The 14284-nt window shown below is 52.6% G+C and overlaps 1 protein-coding gene across 1 annotated transcript in view; it reads right to left on the minus strand.

Moving 5' to 3' along the window:
* The window catches only part of EIF4A1 (eukaryotic translation initiation factor 4A1), a gene marked incomplete at both ends in the record, with an annotated part of 29660 nt that overhangs the window by 8110 nt on the left and 7266 nt on the right, over positions 1 to 14284 (minus strand). Inside the window, 2 exons of the mRNA XM_082300533.1 lie at positions 6247 to 6390; positions 10140 to 10249. Of these exons, the coding sequence (XP_082156659.1) occupies positions 6247 to 6390; positions 10140 to 10249 (254 nt within the window). The remainder of the gene's footprint in view (positions 1 to 6246; positions 6391 to 10139; positions 10250 to 14284) is intronic.

A 14284-nucleotide genomic window follows, 5' to 3' on the forward strand; every position in this document is an offset into this window, starting at 1 on the left:
CAGTACAGAGCCACAGCCGAGCAATAAAGGGGCGAAAACGGACCCAAAACAGAGCCAGGAGTGACCCCAAGGTGACACCGACAAATGACCACTGAGTGACCGCTGAGTGACCCTGAGTGACCCTGAGTGACCACTGAGTGACCCTGAGTGACCGCTGAGTGACCACTGGCCAGTGAGTGACCAGTGAGTGACCAGTGAGTGACCAGTGAGTGACCAGTACAGAGCCACAGCCGAGCAATAAAGGGGCGAAAACGGACCCAAAATGGAGCCAGGAGTGACCCCAAGGTCACACAGCGGGTCCAGCTTCCACTCCTGGCCGGAGAGTGACCCTGAGTGACCACTGAGTGACCCTGAGTGACCACTGAGTGACCACTGACCAGTGAGTGACCAGTGAGTGACCAGTACAGAGCCACAGCCAAGCAATAAAGGGGCAAAAACGGACCCAAAATGGAGCCAGGAGTGACCCCAAGGTGACACCGACAAATGACCACTGAGTGACCGCTGAGTGACCCTGAGTGACCCTGAGTGACCACTGAGTGACCGCTGAGTGACCACTGGCCAGTGAGTGACCAGTGAGGGACCGGTACAGAGCCACAGCCGAGCAATAAAGGGGCGAAAACGGACCCAAAATGGGGTCACTCCCCCCAGGCGACAACAACAAATGACCACTGAGTGACCACTGAGTGACCCTGAGTGACCACTGAGTGACCACTGAGTGACCGCTGAGTGACCACTGGCCAGTGAGCGACCAGTGAGTGACCAGTGAGTGACCAGTGAGTGACCGGTACAGAGCCACAGCCGAGCAATAAAGGGGCGAAAACGGACCCAAAACGGAGCCAGGAGTGACCCCAAGGTGACACCGACAAATGACCACTGAGTGACCGCTGAGTGACCCTGAGTGACCACTGACCAGTGAGTGACCAGTGAGTGACCACTGAGTGACCAGTACAGAGCCACAGCCGAGCAACAAAGGGGCGAAAACGGACCCAAAACGGAGCCAGGAGTGACCCCAAGGTCACACAGCGGGTCCAGCTTCCACTCCTGGCCGGAGAGTGACCCTGAGTGACCACTGAGTGACCCTGAGTGACCACTGAGTGACCACTGACCAGTGAGGGACCAGTGAGCGACCGGTACAGAGCCACAGCCAAGCAATAAAGGGGCGAAAACGGACCCAAAACAGAGCCAGGAGTGACCCCAAGGTGACACAGCGGGTCCAGCTTCCACTCCTGGCCGGAGAGTGACCACTGAGTGACCCTGAGTGACCACTGACTGACCGCTGAGTGACCCTGAGTGACCACTGACCAGTGAGTGACCAGTGAGTGACCAGTGAGTGACCAGTGAGTGACCGGTACAGAGCCGCAGCCGAGCAATAAAGGGGCGAAAACGGACCCAAAACGGAGCCAGGAGTGACCCCAAGGTGACACCGACAAATGACCACTGAGTGACCGCTGAGTGACCCTGAGTGACCGCTGAGTGACCCTGAGTGACCACTGAGTGACCACTGAGTGACCCTGAGTGACCCTGAGTGACCACTGGCCAGTGAGTGACCAGTGAGTGACCAGTGAGTGACCAGTACAGAGCCACAGCCGAGCAATAAAGGGGCGAAAACGGACCCAAAACAGAGCCAGGAGTGACCCCAAGGTGACACCGACAAATGACCACTGAGTGACCGCTGAGTGACCCTGAGTGACCCTGAGTGACCACTGAGTGACCCTGAGTGACCGCTGAGTGACCACTGGCCAGTGAGTGACCAGTGAGTGACCAGTGAGTGACCAGTGAGTGACCAGTACAGAGCCACAGCCGAGCAATAAAGGGGCGAAAACGGACCCAAAATGGAGCCAGGAGTGACCCCAAGGTCACACAGCGGGTCCAGCTTCCACTCCTGGCCGGAGAGTGACCCTGAGTGACCACTGAGTGACCCTGAGTGACCACTGAGTGACCACTGACCAGTGAGTGACCAGTGAGTGACCAGTACAGAGCCACAGCCAAGCAATAAAGGGGCAAAAACGGACCCAAAATGGAGCCAGGAGTGACCCCAAGGTGACACCGACAAATGACCACTGAGTGACCGCTGAGTGACCCTGAGTGACCCTGAGTGACCACTGAGTGACCGCTGAGTGACCACTGGCCAGTGAGTGACCAGTGAGGGACCGGTACAGAGCCACAGCCGAGCAATAAAGGGGCGAAAACGGACCCAAAATGGGGTCACTCCCCCCAGGCGACAACAACAAATGACCACTGAGTGACCACTGAGTGACCCTGAGTGACCACTGAGTGACCACTGAGTGACCGCTGAGTGACCACTGGCCAGTGAGCGACCAGTGAGTGACCAGTGAGTGACCAGTGAGTGACCGGTACAGAGCCACAGCCGAGCAATAAAGGGGCGAAAACGGACCCAAAACGGAGCCAGGAGTGACCCCAAGGTGACACCGACAAATGACCACTGAGTGACCGCTGAGTGACCCTGAGTGACCACTGACCAGTGAGTGACCAGTGAGTGACCACTGAGTGACCAGTACAGAGCCACAGCCGAGCAACAAAGGGGCGAAAACGGACCCAAAACGGAGCCAGGAGTGACCCCAAGGTCACACAGCGGGTCCAGCTTCCACTCCTGGCCGGAGAGTGACCCTGAGTGACCACTGAGTGACCCTGAGTGACCACTGAGTGACCACTGACCAGTGAGGGACCAGTGAGCGACCGGTACAGAGCCACAGCCAAGCAATAAAGGGGCGAAAACGGACCCAAAACAGAGCCAGGAGTGACCCCAAGGTGACACAGCGGGTCCAGCTTCCACTCCTGGCCGGAGAGTGACCACTGAGTGACCCTGAGTGACCACTGACTGACCGCTGAGTGACCCTGAGTGACCACTGACCAGTGAGTGACCAGTGAGTGACCAGTGAGTGACCAGTGAGTGACCGGTACAGAGCCGCAGCCGAGCAATAAAGGGGCAAAAACGGACCCAAAACGGAGCCAGGAGTGACCCCGACACCGACAAATGACCACTGAGTGACCGCTGAGTGACCGCTGAGTGACCCTGAGTGACCGCTGAGTGACCGCTGAGTGACCCTGAGTGACCACTGAGTGACCCTGAGTGACCACTGGCCAGTGAGTGACTGCTGAGTGACCACCGAGTGACCACTGACCAGCAGCAATCCTGAACTGACCAATCCAATCCAGAGCCAAGAAGTGACCCAGCCGTGGCCTGAGAATGACCCACAACTGACCCAGCCCCGAGTGACCAACTGACCAACAGTGACCACAGCTGACCCCAAACTGACCGGAAGTGGCCCCAAACTGACCGGAAGTGACCCCAAACTGACCAGAACGGACCCCAAACTGACCGGAAGTGGCCCCAAACTGACCGGAAGTGACCCCAAACTGACCAGAACTGACCCCAAACTGACCGGAAGTGGCCCCAAACTGACCAGAGCTGACCCCAAACTGACCAGAGCTGACCCCAAACTGACCGGAAGTGGCCCCAAACTGACCAGAACTGACCCCAAACTGACCAAAACTGACCCCAAATGACCACAACTGACCCCAAACTGACCGGAAGTGACCTCAAACTGACCAGAAGTGATCTCAAACTGACCGGAAGTGACCCCAAACTGACTGGAATTGACCACAACTGACCCCAAATGACCACAACTGACCCCAAACTGACCAGAGCTGACCGGAACTGACCCCAAACTGACCGGAAGTGACCCCAACTGACCACACCTGACCCCGACCGCCCCTCCCCCGCCGGCCCTGTCCCCCCCGCTCAGGGGCCGTCCCCACGGGGGGAGGGGCAGCCCATGGTCCGGGGGGGTCACTCTGGCATGGGGTCACTGCGGGGGGGCCACGGGGCCACCCCACAAATCCTGAGACCATGCGGGGGTGGGGGAGGGGACTGGGGGAGGGCTCTGACCCGAAACTGCCCCAAACCACCCCAAAACTGGCCTGAAGTACCCCAGAATGACCCCAAAGTGACCGGAAACCCCCCAAACCTGGACCCAAAAGCCCCCAAACCCAACCCCAGACGCGACTTCAACCAATGCCCATCTCCTGAGCCACCAAATCCCCCAAACCTGCCCCAAAATCCCCTAAATCCACCCCAAATTCCCCAAATCTGCCCCAAAATCCCCTAAATCCACCCCAAACCCACCCCCAACCACCCCAAATCTGCCCCAAAATCCCCTAAATCCACCCCAAATCCCCCCAAATCTGCCCTAAAATCCCCTAAATCCACCCCTAATCCACCCCGGACACCTCAAATCCAACCAAAACCACCCCAAATCCCCCAAATCTGCCCTAAACTCCCCCAAATCCACCCCAAATCCCCCCAAATCTGCCCTAAACTCCCCCAAATCCACCCCAAATCCCCCAAATCTGCCCTAAACTCCCCCAAATCCCCCCAAATCTGCCCTAAAACCCCCTAAATCCACCCCAAATCCCCCCAAATCTGCCCTAAACTCCCCTAAATCCACCCCAAATCCCCCAAATCTGCCCCAAAATCCCCTAAATCCACCCCAAATCCCCCCAAATCTGCCCTAAAATCCCCTAAATCCACCCCAAACCACCTCAAATCCAACCAAAACCACCCCAAACCACCCCAAATCTGCCCTAAACTCCCCCAAATCCACCCCAAATCCCCCCAAATCTGCCCTAAACTCCCCCAAATCCACCCCAAACCACCTCAAATCCAACCAAAACCACACCAAACCACCCCAAATCTGCCCTAAAATCCCCCAAATCCACCCCAAATCCCCCCAAATCTGCCCTAAAATCCCCCAAATCCACCCCAAACCACCTCAAATCCAACGAAAACCACCCCAAACCACCCCAAATCTGCCCTAAAATCCCCCAAATCCACCCCAAATCCCCCCAAATCTGCCCTAAACTCCCCCAAATCCACCCCAAATCCCCCCAAATCTGCCCTAAAATCCCCCAAATCCACCCCAAACCACCTCAAATCCAACCAAAACCACCCTAAATCCCCCAAATCTGCCCTAAACTCCCCCAAAACCACCCCAAATCTGCCCTAAACTCCCCCAAATCCCCCCAAATCTGCCCTAAACTCCCCCAAATCCACCCCAAATCCCCCCAAATCTGCCCTAAAGTCCCCCAAATCCACCCCAAATCCCCCCAAATCTGCCCTAAAATCCCCCAAATCCACCCCAAACCACCTCAAATCCACCAAAACCACCCCAAACCACCCCAAATCTGCCCTAAACTCCCCCAAATCCACCCCAAATCCCCCCAAATCTGCCCTAAACTCCCCCAAATCCACCCCAAATCCCCCCAAATCTGCCCTAAAATCCCCTAAATCCACCCCAAACCACTTCAAATCCAACCAAAACCACCCCAAATCCCCCCAAATCTGCCCTAAACTCCCCCAAATCCACCCCAAATCCCCCCAAATCTGCCCTAAACTCCCCCAAATCCACCCCAAACCACCTCAAATCCAACCAAAACCACCCCAAATCCCCCAAATCTGCCCTAAACTCCCCCAAATCCACCCCAAATCCCCCCAAATCTGCCCTAAACTCCCCCAAATCCACCCCAAACCACCTCAAATCCAACCAAAACCACCCTAAATCCCCCAAATCTGCCCTAAACTCCCCCAAATCCACCCCAAATCCCCCCAAATCTGCCCTAAAATCCCCCAAATCCACCCCAAACCACCTCAAATCCACCAAAACCACCCCAAATCCCCCCAAATCTGCCCTAAACTCCCCCAAATCCCCCCAAATCTGCCCTAAACTCCCCCAAATCCACCCCAAATCCCCCCAAATCTGCCCTAAACTCCCCCAAATCCACCCCAAATCCCCCCAAATCTGCCCTAAACTCCCCCAAATCCCCCCAAATCCCCCCAAATCTGCCCTAAACTCCCCCAAATCCACCCCAAACCACCTCAAATCCAACCAAAACCACCCTAAATCCCCCAAATCTGCCCTAAACTCCCCCAAATCCCCCCAAATCCCCCCAAATCTGCCCTAAACTCCCCCAAATCCACCCCAAATCCCCCCAAATCTGCCCTAAACTCCCCCAAATCCCCCCAAATCTGCCCTAAACTCCCCCAAATCCACCCCAAATCCCCCCAAATCTGCCCTAAACTCCCCCAAATCCCCCCAAATCCCCCCAAATCTGCCCTAAAACCCCCTAAATCCACCCCAAATCCCCCCAAATCTGCCCTAAACTCCCCCAAATCCACCCCAAATCCCCCCCCAAGCCCAGCTGACGACCCCAGCCCCCAAATCCCACCTCCCTCTCGACGTTGATGTAGAACTGCCGGATCCCCTCCAGGGTCAGCTCCTCCTTCTTGACCAGGATCCGGATCGGGTCCCTCATGAACTTCTTGGTGACCTCCAGCACGTCCAGCGGCATCGTGGCCGACAGCAGCACCACCTGCGGGGCCGGACACCCCCCGGAGCGGGGTCAGCGCCCCGAGGAACGGGGCAGGGACCCCAAAAACGGCTTTGGGACCCCAAAAAACGGGTTCGGGACCCCAAAAAATGGGTTTGGGACCCCAAGAAACGGGTTTGGGACCCCAAAAAACGGGTTTGGGACCCCAAAAAACGGGTTCGGGACCCCAAAAAACGGGTTCGGGACCCCAAAAAATGGGTTTGGGACCCCAAGAAACGGGTTTGGGACCCCAAGAAACGGGTTTGGGACCCCAAAAAATGGCTTTGGGACCCCAAAAAACGGGTTTGGGACCCCAAAAAATGGGCTTGGGACCCCAAGAAACAGGTTTGGGACCCCAAGAAATGGCTTTGGGACCCCAAAAAATGGGCTTAGGACCCCAAAAAATGGGCTTGGGACCCCAAAAAATGGGTTTGGGACCCCAAAAAAGCCCCAAATCCCAGCCTGGAAACCCTAAAATCGACCAGGAAACCCCAAAATCTGAGGTGGGAACCCCTAAAATCCACCCCAGCACCACCTGCGGGGCCGGACACCCCAAAAATGGGGTCAGAACCCCAAAAAACGGATTTGGGACCCCAAAAAACAGATATGGGACCCCAAAAAATGGGTCTGGGAAGCCAAAAAAGCCCCGGGAGCACCCTCGGGAAGAGGGAAAAGCCGCCAGGAATCGCCCCAAAAAACCCTCAGGGAGCCCCAAAAGGGCCCAGGAATGGCCTAAAACGGGGTTTGGAGCCCAAAAAATGGGGAGGGGACCCCAAAAATGGGGAAGGGACTCCCAAAAATGGGGTCAGGATCGCCCAAAACGGGCTCAGCCGGCCAGAAAAACCCCAAAACCACCCCCAGGAAGCCAAAAAAGGCATCGAGGAGCTCCAAAATTCCACAGGAATCTCCTAAAACGGGAGCAGGACCCCAAAAAATGGGTTTGGAACCCCAAAAAATGGGTTTGGGACCCCAAAAAAGCCCCAAATCCCAGCCTGGAAACCCTAAAATCAACCAGGAAACCCCAAAATCTGAGGTGGGAACTCCTAAATTCCACCCCAGCACCACCTGCGGGGCCGGACACCCCAAAAATGGGGTCAGAACCCCAAAAAATGGGCAAAACCCAAAAAAAAAATTGGCTCAGGACCTCAAGAAATGGGAAAGGGACCCCAAAAAACCCAGAATCAACCCCAAAACCCCTAAAAGTGCCAAGGGACCCCCTAAAAATGAGGTCATAACTCCTAAAAAGGGGTCAGGACCCCCAAAAACCTCACAGGAAACCCCAATTTTGGCCAAGGACCCCCAAAATGGGTCCAAAACCGCCAAAAACGGGGTCAGGACCCCAAAAATCCCCCAAACCACCCCAAAATTCTGACCAGGATCCCCTAAAAGCGACCGAAGGCTTCCTAAAATTAATTAGGGAGCCCAAAAATGGGATTGGGACCCCAAAATTGGACTCGGGAGCCCAAAATTCCCCCCAGAAAATCCCAAAAATCCCCCAGGGACCCCCAAAAATCCCCCAGGGACCCCAAACCTCTCCCCAAAACCAAAAAGGAACCCAAAAATTGACCCAGGAGATCCCAAATCCCTCCCAAAATCCCGGAATTTCACCCCAAATCCTCTTTAGGGCCCCCCCCGGGAATTTCCAGAGACCCCAAATTCCCCCGAGGAACCCCAAAACCTCCCCAAAAATTCCCAAAAAAACCTCCCCAGAAACCCCTGAATTCCCCAAAATCCCCCCAAAAATCCCCCCCAAACCCCCCAAAATTCCGCAGGGATGTTCCAGGAACCCCAAACCCCCCTTTAGGAGCCCCAAGCCCTCCCAAAATCCCCCAAAAATCCCAAAAATCCCCCCAAAAACTCCTCAACTCCCCCAAATCCCCCCTGCTTAAAATCCCCCCCAAAATTCCATTAAAAACCCCCAAAATTCCATTAAAAACCCCAAAACTCCCCCCACCAAAGCCCCCAAAATTCAATTAAAACCCCCAAAATTCCCATGGGATATTCCAGGAACCCCAAACCCCCCCAAAATTCCCAAAAAATCCCCCCCAAAATCCCCCAAAAACTCCTCAACTCCCCCAAATCCCCCCTGCTTAAAACCCCCCAAAAACCCCCAAAATTCAATTTAAAAACCCCAAAATTCCATTAAAAACCCCCAAAATTCCCATGGGATATTCCAGGAACCTCAAACCCCCCAAAATTCCCCCAAAAAAATCCCAAAAATCCCCCCAAAATCCCCCAAAAACTCCTCAACTCCCCCAAATCCCCCCTGCTTAAAATCCCCCCCAAATTCAATTTAAAAACCCCAAAATTCCATTAAAAACCCCCAAAATTCCCATGGGATATTCCAGGAACCTCAAACCCCCCAAAATTCCCCCAAAAAAATCCCAAAAATCCCCCCAAAATCCCCCAAAAACTCCTCAACTCCCCCAAATCCCCCCTGCTTAAAATCCCCCCCCAAATTCCATTAAAAACCCCCAAAATTCCATTAAAAACCCCAAAACTCCCCCCACCAAAGCCCCCAAAATTCAATTAAAACCCCCAAAATTCCCGTGGGACATTCCAGGAACCCCAAACCCCCCAAAATTCCCCCAAAAAAATCCCAAAAATCCCACCAAAATCCCCCAAAAACTCCTCAACTGCCCCAAATCCCCCCTGCTTAAAATCCCCCCAAAATTCAATTTAAAAACCCCAAAATTCCATTAAAAACCCCCAAAATTCCCGCAGGATATTCCAGGAACCCCAAACCCCCCAAAATTTCCCAAAAAAAATCCCAAAAATCCCACCAAAATCCCCCAAAAACTCCTCAACTCCCCCAAATCCCCCCTGCTTAAAACCCCCCAAAATTCAATTTAAAAACCCCAAAATTCCATTAAAAACCCCCAAAATTCCCGTAGGATATTCCAGGAACCCCAAACCCCCCCAAAATTCCCCAAAAAAATCCCAAAAATCCCCCCAAAATCCCCCAAAAACTCCTCAACTCCCCCAAATTCCCCCCTGCTTAAAATCCCCCCAAAATTCCATTAAAAACCCCCAAAATTCCATTAAAAACCCCAAAACTCCCCCCACCAAAGCCCCCAAAATTCAATTAAAACCCCCAAAATTCCCATGGGATATTCCAGGAACCCCAAACCCCCCAAAATTCCCAAAAAAAATTTCCCAAAAATCCCCCCAAAATCCCCCAAAAACTCCTCAACTCCCCCAAATCCCCCCTGCTTAAAACCCCCCAAAATTCAATTTAAAAACCCCAAAATTCCATTAAAAACCCCCAAAATTCCCGTAGGATATTCCAGGAACCCCAAACCCCCCAAAATTCCCCAAAAAAATCCCAAAAATCCCCCCAAAATCCCCCAAAAACTCCTCAACTCCCCCAAATCCCCCCTGCTTAAAATCCCCCCAAAATTCAATTTAAAAACCCCAAAATTCCATTAAAAACCCCCAAAATTCCCGTGGGATATTCCAGGAACCCCAAACCCCCCAAAATTCCCCAAAAAAAAACCCCCCCAAAATTCCCCAAATCCTCCCAAAAACCCCCAAAATTCCCCAAATCCTCCCAAAATCCCCCAAAATTCCCCAAACCGCCCGGTACCCACCGCGGCCGCCAGGGGGCGCTGTGCGCACGCCGCCCCTCCGGGGGTTTTTTTTTGGGGTTTTTTTTTTTGGTGCGAATTCCTCGATTTTTGGGTCTTTTTGGGGGTTTTTTTTTTCGGGATTTTTTTTGGGGGGAATTTTGGGGTGATTTGGGGCCCCCCCACCTGCGTGTTCCCGCTCAGCTTCTGGAAGATGTCGTAGATTTGGTCCTTGAAGCCCCGGCTCAGCATCTCGTCCGCCTCGTCCAGCACGAACATCTTGATGAATTTTGGGGCTAAAAAACGGGATTTTGGGCAATTCCCACGGTCTCGGTGGGATCCCGAGGGTGGTTGGGGGCGGGGCTGAGAGGATTTGGTTGTTTTTTTTTTTTTTTTTTTTTGGTTGTTTTGTTGTTTTTTGGTTTTTTAGGGGGAGTTTGGGGATTCCCAAGAAGGGGAAATGGGGATTTTAAGGGAATCTTTGGAGGGAGTTTTGGGGGAATTTTGGGGATTTTGGGGGAATTTCTGGGGATTTGGGGAGAATTTTGGGGGATCTGGGAGGAATTTTGGGGGAATTTTTGGGGAACTCGGAGGAATTTTTTGGGATTTTGGGGAATTTTTGGGGATTTTGGAGGAATTTTTAAGGATTTTGGGGGATTTTTAGGGATTTGGGGGAATTTTTGGGGATTTTGGGGAATTTTTTGGGATTTTGGAGGAATTTTTGGGATTTTGAGGAATTTTTGGACATTTTGGAGGAATTTTTGGAGATTTTGGGGGAATTTTTGGGGATTTTGAGAGAATTTTTGGGGATTTGGGGAGAATTTTTGGAGATTTTGGGGATTTTGGGGTTTTTGGGGGATCCCAGGCTGGATTTTGGGGTGATTTTGGGTGATTTTGGGTGATTTTGGGGTGATTTTGGGGTTTCCAGGCTGGATTTTGGAGTTTTTTGGGGTTCCCAAGCTGGATTTGGGGTGATTTTGGGGTTTTTTGGGGTTCGCAGGCTGGATTTGGGGTGATTTTGGGGTGATTTGGGGTGATTTTGGGGGATCCCAGGCTGGATTTTGGAGTTTCCAGGCTGGATTTTGGAGTTTTTTGGGGTTCCCAAGCTGAATTTGGGGTGATTTTGGGGTTCCCAATCTGAATTTGGGGTGATTTTGGGGTTTTTGGGGTTCCCAGGCTGAATTTGGGGGATTTTGGGGTTTTTGGGGGATCCCAGGCTGGATTTTGGGGTGATTTTGGGGTGATTTTGGGTGATTTTGGGGTGATTTTGGGGTTTCCAGGCTGGATTTTGGAGTTTTTTGGGGTTCCCAAGCTGGATTTGGGGTGATTTTGGGGTGATTTTGGGGTTTTTTGGGGTTCGCAGGCTGGATTTGGGGTGATTTTGGGGTGATTTGGGGTGATTTTGGGGGATCCCAGGCTGGATTTTGGGGTTTCCAGGCTGGATTTTGGAGTTTTTTGGGGTTCCCAAGCTGAATTTGGGGTGATTTTGGGGTGATTTTGGGGTTTTTTGGGGTTCCCAAGCTGAATTTGGGGTGATTTTGGGGTGATTTTGGGGTTTTTGGGGTTCCCAGGCTGAATTTGGGGTGATTTTGGGGTGATTTTGGGGTTCCCAATCTGAATTTGGGGGAATTTTGGGGTTTTTGGGGTTCCCAGGCTGAATTTGGGGGATTTTGGGGTTTTTGGGGGATCCCAGGCTGGATTTTGGGGTGATTTTGGGGTGATTTGGGGTGATTTTGGGGTGATTTTGGGGTTTCCAGGCTGGATTTTGGAGTTTTTTGGAGGATCCCAAGCTGGATTTGGGGTGATTTTGGGGTTTTTTGGGGTTTTTTGGGGTTCGCAGGCTGGATTTGGGGTGATTTTGGGGTGATTTGGGGTGATTTTGGGGGATCCCAGGCTGGATTTTGGGGTTTCCAGGCTGGATTTTGGGGTGATTTTGGGGTGATTTTGGGGTTTCCAGGCTGGATTTTGGGGTTTTTTGGGGTTCCCAAGCTGGATTTGGGGTGATTTTGGGGTTTTTTGGGGTTCGCAGGCTGGATTTGGGGTGATTTTGGGGTGATTTGGGGTGATTTTGGGGGATCCCAGGCTGGATTTTGGAGTTTCCAGGCTGGATTTTGGAGTTTTTTGGGGTTCCCAAGCTGAATTTGGGGTGATTTTGGGGTTCCCAATCTGAATTTGGGGTGATTTTGGGGTGATTTTGGGGTTTTTGGGGGATCCCAGGCTGGATTTTGGGGTGATTTTGGGGTGATTTTGGGGTGATTTTGGGGTTTCCAGGCTGGATTTGGGGTGATTTTGGGGTTTTTTGGGGTTCGCAGGCTGGATTTGGGGTGATTTTGGGGTGATTTGGGGTGATTTTGGGGGTTCCCGGGCTGGATTTTGGGGTGATTTTGGGGTTCCCAGGCTGGATTTGGGGTGATTTGGGGTGATTTTGGGGGGATCCCAGGCTGGATTTTGGGGTTTCCAAGCTGGATTTTGGAGTTTTTTGGGGTTCCCAAGCTGAATTTGGGGTGATTTTGGGGTTCCCAATCTGAATTTGAGGTGATTTTGGGGTTTTTGGGGTTCCCAGGCTGAATTTGGGGGATTTTGGGGTTTTTGGGGGATCCCAGGCTGGATTTTGGGGTGATTTTGGGGTGATTTTGGGGTTTCCAGGCTGGATTTTGGAGTTTTTTGGGGTTCGCAGGCTGGATTTTGGGGTGATTTTGGGTGATTTTGGGGTTCGCAGGCTGGATTTGGGGTGATTTGGGGTGATTTTGGGGGATCCCAGGCTGGATTTTGGGGTTTCCAAGCTGGATTTTGGAGTTTTTTGGGGTTCCCAAGCTGAATTTGGGGTGATTTTGGGGTTTTTGGGGGATCCCAGGCTGGATTTTGGGGTGATTTTGGGGTGATTTGGGGTGATTTTGGGGTGATTTTGGGGTTTCCAGGCTGGATTTTGGAGTTTTTTGGGGTTCCCAAGCTGGATTTGGGATGATTTTGGGGTTTTTTGGGGTTCCCAGGCTGAATTTGGGGGATTTTGGGGTTTTTGGGGGATCCCAGGCTGGATTTTGGGGTGATTTTGGGGTGATTTGGGGTGATTTTGGGGTGATTTTGGGGTTTCCAGGCTGGATTTTGGAGTTTTTTGGGGTTCCCAAGCTGGATTTGGGGTGATTTTGGGGTTTTTTGGGGTTCGCAGGCTGGATTTGGGGTGATTTGGGGTGATTTTGGGGGGCCCCCTCAGCCCTGGCGCTGATCAGCCCCCGGGGGTTTTGGGGTCGGGGCCGGGCAGGACGCGGGGCCGGGACCCCCCCCGGGGTCAGGTGACACGCAGCTCATCACGGGGGGACCCCAAAATTCCCAAATTCCCCCAATTCCCGACTCCTCCCAAAATTCCAGACCCCAAAAAATGGGAAATCCCCCCCAAAATAAAAAAAAAAAAAACCAAAATTTGGGATTTTTGAACTAAAAACCCCTAAAATTGGGACTCTCACCCCAAATTAGGGACCAACCCCCCTCCCCCAGGGTCAGCTCATCCCGAAAACCTCCAAAATCTGGGATTTTTCTGAGTGAAAAACACCGAACTTGGGTATTTTAGGGTGGATTTTGGTAAATTTGGGGGGTTTTGAGGTCGCTGACGCCGTTTTTGGGGTGAATTTCGGCGTTTTCGGGGTCACTCACACAGATACCGGCACTTCAGCCACCCCAGACCCGATTTGGAACCGTTTTATCCCATTTTAAAGCACATTTCACCCATTTTTAGCCATTTCTAAGTATTTTAGGAGCATTCCCGGGGGTTTTCGGGGTGGCTGGTGCCGTTTTTGGGGTGAATTTCGGGGTTTTTGGGTCACTCACACAGATACCGGCGGTTGAGCCATCCCAGACCCGATTTCGAGCTGTTCTAACCCATTTTAAAGCGCATTTTACCCATTTTGGGGCCGTTTTCTCCCGTTCTTTGGGGGTTTTCGGGGCGGCCGGTGCCGTTTTTGGGGTGAATTTTGGGGTTTTTGGGTCACTCACACAGATACCGGCGGTTGAGCCATCCCAGACCCGATTTCGAGCAGTTTTATCCCATTTTAAGCCATTTTAAAGCACATTTCACCCATTTTGGGGCCGTTTTCTCCCGTTCTTTGGGGGTTTTCGGGGCGGCCGGTGCCGTTTTTGGGGTGAATTTTGGGGTTTTTGGGTCACTCACACAGATACCGGCAGTTCAGCCATCCCAGACCCGATTTTGAGCAGTTTTATCCCATTTTAACCCATTTTAAAGCACATTTCACTCATTTTGGGGCCGTTTTCTCCCGTTCTTTGGGGGTTTTCGGGGCGGCCGGTGCCGTTTTTGGGGTGAATTTCGGGGTTTTTGGGTC

This window comes from Coloeus monedula (genome assembly GCF_965178545.1).
Source record: "Coloeus monedula genome assembly, chromosome: 40".
Classification (NCBI taxonomy): Eukaryota; Metazoa; Chordata; class Aves; order Passeriformes; family Corvidae; genus Coloeus; species Coloeus monedula.